This window comes from Canis lupus, chromosome 1, assembly GCF_048164855.1.
Source record: "Canis lupus baileyi chromosome 1, mCanLup2.hap1, whole genome shotgun sequence".
Classification (NCBI taxonomy): Eukaryota; Metazoa; Chordata; class Mammalia; order Carnivora; family Canidae; genus Canis; species Canis lupus.
This window is the reverse complement of record NC_132838.1, coordinates 106,496,252-106,511,136: the sequence shown is the minus strand read 5'-3', so window position 1 is coordinate 106,511,136 and position 14,885 is coordinate 106,496,252. Positions and strand designations below refer to the sequence as shown.

At 52.9% G+C, this 14,885-nt stretch overlaps 1 protein-coding gene and 1 long non-coding RNA gene across 3 annotated transcripts; one reads left to right on the top strand and one right to left on the bottom strand.

The window, feature by feature from the left end:
- Nucleotides 1-601: 601 nt before the first annotated feature.
- LOC140601261 (kallikrein-1-like) lies at nucleotides 602-14,073 on the bottom strand. The gene is made up of 6 exons (XM_072769978.1): nucleotides 13,985-14,073; nucleotides 12,115-12,274; nucleotides 10,816-11,102; nucleotides 10,578-10,667; nucleotides 2,024-2,085; nucleotides 602-974 (listed from the first exon to the last, which is right to left on the bottom strand). The coding sequence occupies exons 1-6, from the start codon at nucleotides 14,028-14,030 to the stop codon at nucleotides 822-824; spliced, it is 798 nt and encodes a 265-aa protein (XP_072626079.1). The 5' UTR covers nucleotides 14,031-14,073; the 3' UTR covers nucleotides 602-821.
- On the top strand, nucleotides 1,552-10,528 carry LOC140601266 (uncharacterized). 2 transcript variants are annotated; one of them, XR_012004299.1, is made up of 4 exons: nucleotides 1,553-2,575; nucleotides 3,146-3,383; nucleotides 5,450-9,591; nucleotides 9,782-10,528. It is a non-coding gene; the product is annotated as an uncharacterized lncRNA (long non-coding RNA). The 2 variants fall into 2 exon arrangements; XR_012004298.1 differs by having other exon boundaries at nucleotides 1,552-3,383.
- Nucleotides 14,074-14,885: the final 812 nt, after the last annotated feature.

The window sequence follows — 14,885 nt, the reverse complement described above, 5'->3', positions numbered from 1 at the left end:
CTTGAAAATCACCTTTTGGGGTGATCTCTGTGGAGAATCGGGAACCAGAAATCTGCAGCCTCAATGTTAAATTCAAAGGCACATTCCCTTGGCTCTTCTGTAAAATTAAAGTAGGCCACAGGGTAACCCAGCCTCTGCTGTGTGTCTAAGGGGAGGAGAGCACTGGCCCTTTTGCCTGGCCACCAGGAAGCCCACAGCTAAATATCGAAGAAAATGAAGTCATTCTTGATCATCTAGAGTGTGCTGGGTCCTTTCACTGGGGTCCAGAGATATATTTGCCCAGGGCCAGGCACTATTTGAATCAGTTCATGGGAACTTCCTCATTTGATCCCTTACAACCCCGTGAGGTAAGCAATTTGATGAGCTGTGTTTTATGATGGGGAAATCAGAGCTGAGGGGCATTGGGTCTTTTCCTAAAGATTACACAGCTGATCCTATGCATATGTGAATGGAGGGAGCCCTCCTTCAAGCCACTTCTCTTCACCGAGGCATCGGGGCAGTGGGTGAAAAGGAACAAGGTACAGAGGTTCTGGGTCTGCTCCCAGTGTCTGGTTCCCACTTCCCTTCATCGCCAGGAGAAAGTCACAGAAACTCCTACAGAGAAACTTGCATCAGCACTCTTGTTATCTCAGTGTTTCAACAGGTGACCTTGAGCACCGGCTCTGGCCTAAGACGGGACAAGCCCTAACATGTGGGCCTTGGACAAATGAGGTCTTGAGGGATGGCTTGATTCTGTCCCTTCTGTCCCAGGTCAGGATGGGGTTGTTGGCCAGCTGTGGGAGCTTGTGCTCAGCCAGAGACACAGTGTCAGGCCCAAATAGTTAGTTCCTCTTCATGGTTTCCTTGATCCACTCCAAGTAGCTGCAGACTTTGGTATAGACCCCAGGCTTGGTGGTAGTGTCACAGGGGACGTCACCCCAGGACACAATGCCCTGCAGGACTCCCCTACAGACCAGGGGCCCCCCGGAGTCACCCTGTGTGGAGAAGGGAGAGTTTGAATGGGAAACTTCTGGATCCAGTGTCCCCATCCTTATCCTAATCACCATTGACCATCTCGGTCAAACTCCAATCCCACCCCACCCCACCCCACTGCATGCCATCCCACCCCACCCCAACTCAATATAACCCAATGTAAGGCACACCAATCCAACCCAACCCCGTGCCAACACAATCAATACAACTCGGCCCACCCATGTTCAGTCCTCCCCGTGTAACCCCGACCCAGGCCAGCCCCTACATCTTCCCCATTCAGAGTCAAACCAGACCTACGCCTATCCTCACTGGCAACACAACCAATCCCAGTCATCATGTCTGTCACATCCTAGACAAAATGTACCCTGTCCCCAATTTCACCCAACATATTTTCCATTTAAAATCAAACCAGGGGGTTGAGGGTTTGGGCAGCCTAGGTGGCTCGGCGGTTTAGTGCCGCCTTCAGCCCAGGGCGTGATCCCGGAGACCCAGGATCCAGTCCCACATCAGGCTCCCTGCACGGAGTCTGCTTCTCCCTCTGCGTGTGTCTCTGCCTCTCTCTCTGTCTCTCATGAATAAATGAAATTAAAAAAAAAATCAAACCAGGGCGCGGGGTGGCACAGTTGATTAGCGTCAGATCTTGACTTTGGCTTGGGGTCCTGGGATGGAGCCCCACATCATGCTCCAGGCTCCAGGCTCCATGCTTTCAGCAGAGAGTCTGCTTTTCATTCTCTCTCTCTCCCTCTCTCTCTCTGCCCCCTCCTCACCTTCTGCTCTCTCTCTCCTGAAAACAAATAAATCTTAAAAAAAAAAAAAAATCAAACCAAGCCCATTCCTATCCCTAACTCAAGCTCAGGATGTTGCAAACGGAACAGCACATCATCCACCTCAAACCCAACTCAACCTCATCTTCAGCCTCCCCCTGGCCCCATTCTAACCGCTCTTTCTTCTCCATCCCCAAACCTATGTCTACATCTTCTGTGGCCCAAAGCAAGCACAACCTTACCCCATCCCAACTCCCAAACCATTTCCCCTACCCCGTGGCTCTGACCTCACAGGACTCGGTGCCTCCACCCTCTGCTCCTGCACACAGCATAGAGGCCACCAGGCGCCCTGGGTAGTCCTTGTTACAAGAGGCGGCCGGGATAACACTGATGTTGGCACAATGCAGGGTATCTGGGAGACTCACTGGGGAGGACAGTGGACTTGAGTGAATCTGTATTTTCAGGCCCTTGCCTGCCTCGCCCAAGAGCCCTGGACGGCTAGGGTCCCTGGAGGCCTGACACCCAGCCCCTCCTGTCACGCACCTTGTGAGTCTGTGCTCCCTTTGGTCCCAGGCTTGTGATCAGACACCAGCCCCCAGCCGGACACCACGCAGGCCTCGGCCGGTTGGGGGCAACGCGTGGGCAGCGCCACGGGGCGCACTTGCCGGGAGAGGCGCGCGGGCCGGGTTAGACGTAGCAACATGACGTCGTGGCGATGGCTGTGTGCTTCATAGAGCGGGTGTGGGATGATGCGAGCCAAGGTCCTCAACTGCTCGGGACCATCGCGCTTGCGCAGATTGTGCTCGCCCAGGCGCGCTCTCATGAAGCTGTGCGGGCAGGTGATGATTATCGCAGGTGGAGCGAGGAGGAGGCACAGAGATCAAAGAGTGGGCATGCTGGGGTCCCCCACCCTTTGGGAATCTGGAGATGCCATTCCGCCCCTGCCCGGGGCGCTGAAGCCAGTAGTAGTGGTCACCTCTGGCCTCTCGGGACCAAGGAGGTGCGGCCACCTGGAACTCAGCCCCTAGGCTCCGGCTCTTTCCTCCTCACAATCCGAGATTCTCTGATCTCTAGACCCTTGGTGCCCCTGAGGACTTTGAGCCCTGCCTTCATACCGGGTTTGGCAGTGGGCTGCAGACAGCACCCAGTGCTCAGAGATGAGGGAAGCACCGCAGTTGAACCGTCCACGCTCAAATAGGGCCACTTGCCAAGTGGGGCTCACACTCTTCGCCTCCCAGGATCTTGTCAGTGTCGTCCTGGACCGCTGGGAGAAGGGCAGAGGAGGATCCCTGCGGACAGAGGCTTTTCCCTGGGTCCCACACCTTTGCGTGCACTCTGCCCATACGATGTATTTTTCATTTGTGCTTTCCTCCAACCTCTGAAGACATCCCTGTCCTTGAATTTTTTAGCCCTGCCTTCTGTTGGCCTTTACAAGTGCTGCTGCTTTGCTCCAGGACTGTCCCCCTGCCCTTGGCCCTTTCCTGTGTACTACGGGATTCTGGGAGAGCACATAGGTGGGAAAGGTTCAGAAGCCAGGAAGTCCCCTGAGGTGAGAAGTGGAGACCGGGACCAGGAAGATGGCCACTTGGAACCAGCCATTCAAGGTCACCAAGCTGTCACAGACCATCAAGTGGATGTGGGCACTCGGTATGTATGACACACAGTCTTGGCTCTAGAGTCAGAACATCTCAGCCAAATGCGCATGTGGCCACACAAGGTCATGGGCAAACCTAGAGGCACAGCCAGTGTTCCAAACTTAGGAACTGATGTGGAGAGCAATTTAAGCTGAAATTCACCTGCATCTCCATGGGTTAGCAGCTTCAGAAATCATCACAGCACAGACCTTCACAGGTATGTATGAATCTGGAGAGTTCAAGCATGGGTATGCGCGTGCACACGCAGACACACAGACACTGATTTGGACCTCAAAGCTCACACCTAAATTTCACACAGGGGACCTGGTTCCCACATGTGGACTGGAGTTGGACACACAGGGCTTTGAAAGCCCACCACACGCAAACACACACACACACACCCAGAGCACCATGCATAAGGCTACCTAAGCAGGGATATTCCAAGGTCATAAGACCATGATCCACTACTGGGCAATGGGGGTTATGACCCCTGAAGGTCACAGCAAGACACACAGACACCCACCCTGGGGCAGGAATTTGCACAGCCAGACCAAATGCACATATTCTGCCTACCAGGGTCAGGAACTGGCCAAGGGCCCTGGCAAGGTCAGGGGAATGCGGATGTGGTGGACAGGGGGCTTAAGAAAGCAAGGGTGGGTGGGGTTGTTGTTCGCCAAAGACGGACGGAGGGTGTGAGCTGAACAGCTGGGCATCGAGGCTGCACCCAGCCAGTACCAGCTGGAGGAGGGTGGAGGCCCTGGCTGAGTGCAGCAGGCAGGAGGGAGGCAGGGAGAAGAGAGCACAGAAGGAGCCTCAGGGGAGGCTGACAGCAGGGGGTAGCTTCAAGGAGCCTGCAGAAGTGAGGGTCATGTGGGGCATAATGAAAATCCACCTTCAACTTGTCCAGAGTAGAGGCATCAGGTTACACTTAAATTCTCCATGGGTGGTAGCTGAACATGGTCTGGAGTTTTCCTAGTACCCAGGGTCACCTTGACATAGTGGCCACCTCTCTCCAGCCTCAACCTGCTCCCCTGTCAAATGAAAACAAGTGAACCTGGGTGGCTCAGTGGTTGAGCATCTGCCTTTGGTCAGTTCGTGATCCCGGGGTCCTGAGATGGAGTCCTGCATTGGACTCCCCTCAGGGAGCCTGATTCTCCCTCTGCCTATGTCTCTGCCTCTCTTTATGTATCTCTCATGAATAAATAAATAAATATATTTTTTAAAAAAACAAAAAAAATATTTGGTCCCAAATATTTTTGGGATGCCAAAATAGATACCATGGATGCACCCATCAGTTTATATGTTCTTGCCTTGAATTGTTATATTTTTATACTTTATATTTATTTTTTTAAAGTTTTTTTTTCAACTGATTCATAAGAGAAAGAGATAGAGAAGGAGCAGGGTGGAGGGGTAGAGGGCAAAGCAGACTCCCCACTGAGCAAGAAACCCAATGCAGGACCGGATCCCAGAACCCTGGAATCATGACCTGAGCTGAAGGCAGATCTTCACTGACTAAGCCACCTGGGCACCCACTTTTCCTAACTTTTAAAAAATATTTATTTATTTATTTATTTATTTGAGAGAGAGAGAGAGAGAGAGAGAGAGAGCACACAAGTGAAGGGGGGCAGGGTAGAGGAAGAGGGAGAGAGAGTCCCAAGCTGACTTTGTGCTGAGCCTGTTGCCTGAGATGGGCTTGATTTCAGGACCTGGAGATTCTGACCTGAGCTGAAACCAGGAGCCAGTCATTCCTCTGACTATGCCACCAGGTGTCCCTCTCCCTCATTTTTTCAAACAGTGTTTTTTTAACAAGATGATTAAAAAAAAATTCAAAAGTCAGGATGTCTGGGTGACTCAGTGGTTAAGCATCTGCCTTTGGCTCAGAGTGTGATCCCGGAGTCCCAGGATTGAGTCCCATATCAGGCTCCCTGCATGTTGTCTGCTTCTCCCTCTGCCTGTATCTCTGCCTCCCTCTGTCTCTCTGTGTGCCTCTCATGAATAAATAAATCAAATCCTAAAAAAAAAAAAATACAACCCAAAAATGATTTCCAACTCCTTCAGAAACTTTTTGCTTCCTTGTAGGTCTCTGTGTGTTTCTGGTGCTTTTGAGCACTGCAACAGGAGGCTGACCAGAATCTGGATCTAGGGTGCCTGGGTGTGAGTCCTGGCCTAACCACTTGTCAGCTGGGTGATCTTGGGCATAATCTTTAATCTCTTTGTGCTTCAGCTTCCTTGTTTCTAAAATGGTAGTGGTAGTAATCCCTAATCATGCATTGTTTGATGAATTAGCAAGTTAAAATATGTAGAAGACAGGGTGCCTGGGTGGCTCAGTTGGTGAAGCATCTGCCTTGAGCTTGTGTTGTGATCCCAGAATCCTGGGATTCAGCCCCACATTGGGCTCCCTGCTCATCATCCCCTTACTTGTGTTCTTGCTCACTCTGTCACTTTCTCTCTCAAATAAATAAAGAAAATGTTAAAAAACAAAACAACACATAGACAGATTAGAATCATGCCTGGCACGTATCAAACACTACAGCAGAGTTAGCTATTATAAGGATTTTTTTCCCCAGCCAATTGCACCTACCTTCATTTCAGACCTCAAGTAAGCTCATGATACTTCTGCAACACTGTGTGGTATTAATCTTATTTACTTATTTTGGATATCTCTTTCTTGTATACCTCCCGAACTCAGGTTGGTGGATGTACATTATGGAAAAGAATAGAGGCAAAGATCTAGCCCCGGTTCAGGTACTACTGGATCATGGTGCTTAGAGGGTGTCATTAGGGGACTTATCTCTTGCCATGTCTCTGTGAACTTCCTCTGTATTGGGCCCTCAGGCCAGCTATGTCCATGCAGTGGCAATGGGGCCCATCAGCAGCACCCAGATTCTGTTCTCTTTTTGTGAACACCCGGGGAAAAGACAGTAAGTTGTCTTCTGTAGCCTTCAAGCAAGGATCTCAGGATGAGCTCTGATGGGATCAGATTTACTTCCCTGGGATTTCTCACTCTGCTCCACAAAAGTTGCTGTGGTCAGGAAGATGTCATGCTATGACTGGCTGGGTCTAGATCACATGCTTTTCTTACGAGTAGGTGGAGGGGTCATTTCTGTCAGAAGCAGAAGGACAAAAGGTGGGCAGAGAGTTCCTCTGAACAAAGTTAAGTTGCTATTGCCAGAAGAGTGGGAATGGATATGGAAGGTGGGCAAAAAACAACAGTTCAGAACTTCCTCCCATATTTATGATACTGTTTTGGAGCACAATTACCCTGGGGGTATTCCCAAGAGCAGAATAGCAGTGCTTCAGAAGAGCTTGGGGAGACTTTGTACGGCGTTGATATACACTCCCTAGAGGAGTCAGGATTCTCATGACAAGCAACAAACCAATTAAAGCTAGTTTAAGTAGAAAATAGATTTATACAGGATGTTGGGGGAGTTTGCAGAATCTGTGGAAGGCCAGAGAATTGGGCTCCCAGGGACAAGTGATCAGGATCATGCCCAAAAAGCCCCTGGAGGACTGGCTGGTTGGGTGTGACACTGCCGCTTGCCCTGTGCACCCCCATCTCTGGGGCCTGGACTCTACTGGGGAACCCCTTTCTCTGGTGCCCTGGGACCCTGGAGGTAGCTGTGGCCACACCTAGCAGAATAGGGTCCATGCCTACTATTGGAGGCGGATTCCAAGTGTAGTATGGCTCTTTATTGGTAGAGTCTGGTCATGTGCTGAGGTCTTAACTGTATGGGAGGCTGGTTTCCTTCCTGGAAACTGTGGATGCCTGTGTTGGGGAAAATATTCCAAATGTGGACTAGTGTTTAGAGGTGCTGGGAAGACAGAGAGAGTAGTGAATGTTCATTTCATTTCCCCTTTGCTCTAAAATGGTAACTTTGTGTGATTTTAAAATTTAAGTTACTTTTATTTGAACAGACACTATATGTATATGGTTCAACATGTGAACAAGTGCAAGTTTCCCTCTAGCATTTCTGTCCACCATCCCACTCATTCCCCTTCCTGGGGACAACTGATGCTACTAAGACATCTTTTAGCTCCTGTGTATTCTTCTAGTCTTATTTTCTGCACATCTGAGAAAATAGCTATGTCTATACACAATATGGCTTTATAAACATCTACAAACACATACATATACACCCATACATATAGCTATGTCTCTATAGATACTGTATATGCTTGACACTTAAAAAACACACAAGACAGTATTACAATTCTCTTTTTAAAAGTAAATCATTTATTCAAGGCTAAGAACATACAATGTTTATGGCTGGCATAGAAACATAACATATAGGTTATGAGGGGTTTTCTTAAGGTGTAGAAATTTGTAATTTTTATGTTCTAATTTGTCCACCTTTGCCTCTGAGACTTTACCAATTACTTTTCAGGATTGGGGAGTTCTTGTCCCTCTAGATTTTTGGTGAAAATTCAATTCTGGTTGCGTGTGTGTGTGTGTGTGTGTGTTAGGGTTTGATTGTGATTCTAGAGTATGGTATGCAGGCAGCATTGAATCCTGTGCTCCTTGCCAACTTATGGAAAGGGTTTGAATTAGTCAGGAGTCTTTAGATCATAAATAATAGGAAATCTAACCTGAAATGGCTTGAGTGAAGAAATTTATGGTCTCACCTAAATGGAAAAGGGTGAAAGTAGGAATGCTTTCAGGCAGGGCTGAATTCAAGAGTCAAGTAATAGCATCAGACATTATTGTCTGTTTCTTGACTAATTGATTTGGCTTCATTCCACATAGTAGTAAGTCAGGATCTAGTTAAGAAAATACATCATTCTAGGGATGCCAGGGTGACTCAGTGGTTGGGCGTCTACCTTCAGCTCAGGACATGATCCTGGGGTCCCGGGATCGAGTCCCGCATCGGGCTCCCTGCGTGGAGCCTACTTCTCCCTCTGCCTGTGTCTCTGCCCCACCCCTCTCTCTGTGTGTCTCTAATGAATAAATAAATAAAATCTTAAAATTTTTTTTAAAAAAGAAATCATTCTAGATGCTTCAGAGGGTAGTAAAGATAGAGACAGAACAAAGGGAGGTGGTGGTATTAGCAGAGCCCGGAAGCTGGAGCCATCTGGAAGGCATAGACTCATGTAGGATTTGCTTAGAGGTGGCTAGAGTCACAGAAAAAAAAATGTGGCTACTGCTAAAGACACCAGCTGAGGTGGTGGTGGTGGTGGTGGTGGCATTAGTGAGAGGGAAATAAAGGCCCTGGCTTGTCCTCTTCTTCCAGAGCCAGTCTTCTGCTGGTGCTGCCCATTAGCCAAGCATACTGCTAAGCTAGTGAGCAAAGGAGGCTCAGAAATGTAGTCCTTGCAATACAGAACAGGCGAGGGTGGGGAATAGATCTGAGAGCAGACGGACAAACAACTGGCAGAACTGCTAACAATGTGGGCCTCAGGTCAGGCAGGAAAAAGAACACAAAAGGTTCTGGCAGAAGTCTTGTATGATCGGGTCCCACGAGTACCCCAAACCCAATATAGTGGCCAGAGCAATGCAATGCACTGATGAGGTGTGAGTGGGGATGGGCATTAAGGCTTATGCCACAAATGTCTACTTCTGACCAAACCACAAGATGGGTTAGTCTCTGGGATGACTTGAATGTCATCTCAACTCTTTCTCCTCTACTCTTGTCTGTGTTCCTTTCTTAGTTTTAATCTATCAGATCTGCTGCCCGCTTCAAACTGGGTCCAGGGCTCAGGCACAGGCTCACAATCCTATAGACTAGGGGAAAAAAGCCCTTAGCCGCTTCAGTTAGAAAAAGTCCCAGGGCAGAGCCTGACTGGTTGGCTTTGCTCATGTACCCATCTTTGGGCCAGTCACCGTGGCCTGGGTTGTGGGGCACTGAAATTGGCACAGCCAGAGTCATATGACTCTTTTTGTGGCCCCAGAAGGCAAGGATATGTCATGAGCAGCTCTCTACCGGGATTCTGTGATTGAACCCCACAGGAATCTTGCTATTCTGTATATATGACTAAGCTTTTACAATCTGGGTAGGTTTCTGGTTATGTGTGAAAGATACACAGTTTGCCAGAAACAAAGCAGATGGAGTCTTAGCTTATTTGGCTGAAGCAGGCTCGCACTGTTCAGAAAGTAGGCAATGTAGGGAAGGGCGAAAAAGACGTAATTATCAGAAGGGGCCAATAACCGAGGCCGAGGCCACAGGTGTCCTACCTGGTGACCACCTATCTGTGCTGGGGCGCTGGTGCCTTGATGCTGTGGGTCTGTGGGGCGGGGGGGGGGGGGCGGGGGGGAGGGGGGGGACTCGGGAGGAAGAGGCGGGGCCAGGGAGAACTCGAGGCAGGGCAAGGGACCAGGAGAGGGCTGGCCCGAGCGAGGGGAGGCGGCCTCGTGGGAAGAGGCGGGGCCTAGGGCGGCGCTCGGAGTTCCACGCCCACTAGCCCCCCGGCCCCCAGGAGCTCTGAACTACTTCAACCACTTGGGCATGTGGAGCCAAGGGACGGCCTTCAAGGAGCGGCGGGTGAGCTATCGTCGGTGGGCCTCGCAGCAGAAGAGCCAGAGACGCGAGTCCGAACAGCCGTCCACCGCGGACCGCAAGCACACGGTGCAGCAGCCCCACGCAGTCACCTCCGCGACTCTCTAAGCAGGCGCACCCGAGCTTCTCAGGATGCTGCCGGTGACCTCAGTCAGGATAGCGGGCCCGCCCCCTCATCGTGGCCACGTGCCGAGATGAGACCTCCCTTCGACGCCCCACTCCCAAAGAACCTGCCTTGCCTTCCGAGGAAAGCCCACCCCTCGAGCTGGGGCCTACCCTTTGCAGCTCTGTTCCCGCCCACTGAAGCCTGAGCTGCCCCCACCCCTGCAGTGTGACACCGCCCCCTCCCGTGGGGTTTCGGCACTCAGCCCGCCCGGTGTCCGGACCTAGCTAGGGCCATTCCTTGGGTGCCTAACCTAGCCCTCTCAGGCCATGCCCCGAAGGTGCCCTCCAGGTTGGGAACCCCTCGCTCTCTGAGGGCGAGTCCTGCCCAGGAGATCCAGTCACACCCCCGGTGGGACACTATGCGTGCGTTCCAGCATTTAATGTAGCTACGCCCCGCTTGAGAACCGGCCTCTCCCCCAGAAAGGCATGGCGTGCGATAAGATTTCCTCCCCCCTCGCCCTCCCTGACTTCTCCACCACAGTAAAACGTGGGCACCTCACAACCTCTAAGTCTGAACCTTCTTGCATCACTGCCCCAGCGCAGGGTCGGGCTCAACGCATGTGACCCGGTGTAGGTATTGCCACATACATCATTGGACAGGAGTTGGAGGTCCACACACTGGAGATCATCTGTATATATGACTACAGACCAGAGAGAAAAAGGGCGGTGGCCAGACCCCAGGTGACTCCTCAGCCCGTCCTCCTTCAGGTCCAGAGTCCAGACCCCAGCCCCCTCCTCCCGACAGCCAAATGTCTGGACTAAAGGCTGCAGGGTCTGGCCCTGGCATACACTTATCGGGTTCGATGCTGCCCCAGCCAGAGGCACAGCAGGTGCTCCCCACTTGGGGTTCCTGGGTGGGCAGGTCCAGGACCCTCACAGCATCCGTAATCTGAGCGGGCTCTGCGAGGCGCAGCAGCATGATGTCATGGCTGTAGTCCTCTTCTGGGAGGCGGGTATGGTTCTTCAGGAAACTCAGGTTGAATTCAGGGTGAGGGAAGCTCTCCCTGATCTGGACAAACTGGGCCGTGTCTTCATGCTCGAACAGGTTGTAGCGACCCAGCCAGAGCTGGTAATTGCTGAGGAGAGAGGGGGCCCCAAGGAATGAGGATAGAGAGGCAGGATAGGGAGAAGAGACCAGGGAGCTGGAGGAGGGTCCCGAAGACAGACAGACACGTGGAGAAATGGGGAGAGAGAGACAGTTGAGAAGGAAAAGAGCTACGAGGAAAAACCATAAGTGAGACAGAAGGACGTGACAGGTCAGCCAGAGAGGAAGACGAGGAGGGTGAAAAGAGAGAGCACAAAGGGAGAGAGTGAAGACTACAGGCAGTGTGAGGAAGAGAAAGAGCAGAGGGGGAGACGCGGGAGGAGGGGGGGCCTGGGACTGGCTCAGCTGCAGCAGGGGCTGTGGGGCTGGTTCCCAGCAGCGGGTGGCCTGGCCACCAGCCCAAGGTCGGTCCCGTCCCTCCCTGGACCTTCTCCCCCTTCCTCCACCCCCTGCCTACCTTCCTCCTTCCCTTCTCCTCCTCCTTCCTTCGGAGCCCCAACAGGGCACCAGCAGAAACAGCCCTCCGTGTGTACCCCTGGAGGGCATCCTTGTCATACACACACATGTCCGGATAGTCCCTTCCTGTTCTCTGGGGGTCCCTCGCACTCCCGTCCTGGGGGGTGTTCAGCAGCAATGGGGCAGAGACCCAAGGAGAGAGATGGGGCAGAGAGATGAAGAGTGCAACATACAGTGACAGGCATGCAGCAGAGAGACCCAGAGGAGGACAGACACAGGGACACACACAGATACCAGAACAGGAGAGAGTGGGAGATAGAGAAGAGTCACAGTCAGACACCGACAGCACCAGGTGCTGAGAGACACAGAGAGACAGGGCGGGGAGACACAGGAAGATAGTTGTAAGGAGAGACAGAGAGACACAGGCTGTCTGGGAGGGCTTCCCTGGGGTCGTCCCTGCCACTCTCCATGGGACCTAGAGGAGGACCACCTTTGTTTCCCTCAGTTCCCCAGCCTCCCCTGAGGCTAACCCAGGGGCAGTGCCAGAGTGGATACCCCGTCATCCGCAATGCCCTGCCCCCACTTACTCGTTTATGCAGTGGGCAGCGGTGAGCACCCACTCTGGGTGCACCAGGACACCCCCACACTGGAACTTGCTGTAATGGTACAGAGCTGCCTGCCACGGTTGAGAATTCTTCGTACAATCCCAGCTGCCTATGATCCGGGACTGAACAGGGGGTGCGGCACCTGCAGGGGGTGCTGGGTCAGGGCAGGTGGGGTGTCAGTGGGGCCCGGGGGGCCAGGGCTAGGAGAGGCAGCTGTGCTGTGCATGCGGTTGGAGGGATGTTGGGGCAGGGGAGCAGGACAGGGTTCTGGGGAGAGGGCAGGGATTTTGGGAAGGTTCTGGAATTCTAGAGCCATCCCTGGGGTTGTGGGTGGGTGGTGGGTCCTGGGTGGGGAGAGGATGCTGAGAACAGAGCCAACCACAAGGATCAAGCAGGAGACAAGAAGGCAGCATCTGGAGCAGCATGTGGTGTAGGGATTGGGCAATGTGGGGGAGATTTGGGGTCTTGGGCTGGGGAGCAGAAAATTGTGAGTTCTGAGAGGGGAAAAAGGAAGCTAGAAACAGAGAATGTGTGCTCCGAGACAGTGGCTCAAGAGCTGGGTAGAAAGATTTTGGGGGTTCCAAGAATCCCAGGCTGAGGGATTAGTTAGGGTCATGTTGGGCTTTGGGGGTTCTGGAAGATGCAGGGAAGGAGGTCTGAGAGGTCAAGAATAGCATCTGGGCTAAGGAGTCTGTCTGGCTTTGGTCCTTTGATTGGGGCAGGGAGAAGATCCCTTGGGGGCTTGGGCCTTGAACAGGAATGGCTTTGTGAGAGGGGTGGGTCCCTGGAACTGGGGTTGGGGCCAGGACTGGGAGGGGGCTCAGGGGGAGACAGAGCCAGATGGTAGTTCTTCTGGATTGGGTGATTGTCATGCAGATGAGGTTCAGGGTCTGAGGGTAGTGGAAGGATCTGGGGTTCTCTGCGGGGGGGTAGTCTGGACAGGAATGAAGATGGAGGCATATTGGGGCCAAGCAGCTGTGGGAATGCAGGGAGGACACACTTGATGTGGGGTTTGAGAGTCATGTGCTGGAGTCCGGGTGGGGGAGTGGGGCAGGCCAGCTGGGCTCTGAAGGTATTTGGGTTCCTGGAGGGAAGTCCAGAAAACCAGCGCCAAACTGGAGGGATTCACTTAGGGAAGCCTGGATCCTGGGGAGGAAGGAAATTCTACAAGGAAAGGAATCCGTAGTTTGGGGTTCCGGTGTTGTTCCTCAGGGAGAAGAGGGGGCGATGCTGGATCAGGGTTCAGGGGTAAGACTTGGGAAAGGAAGAGACATTTGTAGAATCCTCATACCAGGACGGGGGCCCCACCTGGAGTCAGGGGCCAGCAAGTCTGTGTGGGGAGAAGCATAGGTGTCTGGTGGGATTTGGGGGTCCTGGGAAGATTTCAAGGGAAGCAGATGCCAGGCAGTGGAAGACCTAGTTGAGAGCTGACAGCTGGGTGGGAAAAGTCACCAGGGTGCCAAAGGATTTGCAGACTCAGGTGCCAGAGCCATAGAGAACTAGAAGGTGAGAGGGGGTGATCGGGACTGGGTGCACTCCTTGGAAGAGTTGGAGCCCCCCAAAGAGGGAGACAGAGGTGGCCCAGGCTCTGCCCCTTTGGTCAAGTGGCTCAGAGCAGGGTCTGAGTGAAGAAGAGGAGATAGTTCTGGGGGTTCCTGGGAGGGAGCAGGGACTTAGGGCAAGAGTGAGGACTGTGACAACGAGGACAGGCTGGGGTAGGACTTTAAGGGCCTGGGAAAGAGCCTGGGACCTGGGTCTGGGGTGGACTGTGGGAGGAGAAGAGGTCGTGGGGAGGTGAGGGAGCATGAGAGTCAGGCCCATTCCCCCTCCCACATCATCCCCACTGTCTCACCAGTCCCCGCCAGGGACAGGGCAAGGCACAGAACCAGGAACCACATGGTGACCACGGGCAGGCTGGTGGTGAGCTGGGAGCTTGGAAGCCTCCCCAAGGAGTGTTTTAAATCCCTCATCTCCCCCCCCCCCCCGCCCCGCCCCGCCCCACCCTGGGGCTCCGCCCCTGCCCTGCTGGCACCCAGATGCTGGCCAAGGCCCTGCCCCTGCTGCCTGGGGACTGGACACCTACTCCTACCCCAGTGCTATGCAAGGGGCGGGAGAGTGCGCACCTGTTGTTCTGCAGGGTCTGATTATCCTGGAAGCATTCCTGGGGCCTGAGGCCAGACAGGGCAGGGCCTGGAGCTCCTGGGCCCCTGCTCTTGGAGACAGAGCCAGTGAGAGGATGTGGAGGGTGTGAGTAAGGGGGACAAGAAACAGAGCGTGGAGGAATCTCTGACCTCCAATACAAAGCCCTGCATACCGGAACCCCAAGTAAAGTCACACACCCGAAAACCCGGTATATCTTCAAACACCAGCAGTGGGGCTCTGAATCCCTTCTCCCCGCACCGCTTGGAGCCAGAGTGTAGATTCCCAGCTTCTGCCGCCTCTGAAATGTAAGGCTCAGCTCTCAGAACACCCTGGTTCTTGCACTGCCTGACTCAGGATCTAGGTCCCTTCCTGTTGTTTCTCTCCAGATAATTTCTTAGGGTACCTACCACCACAATCCTAGTGCCCCCAGATCCAGAACGATGAAGTTTCAGTGGTCTCCCTGAATAAGTTCCCTCACATTTCAAAATCCAGAGTTCTTTTTGCCCCCAGGCAATGTTGGAATCCCATTACGCCCTGCCCCCCACTCCATGCTCCCCAGATCTGGATGCTCAAGGTTATATCCTCCAAAGTTCCACGAATACCAGACTGTC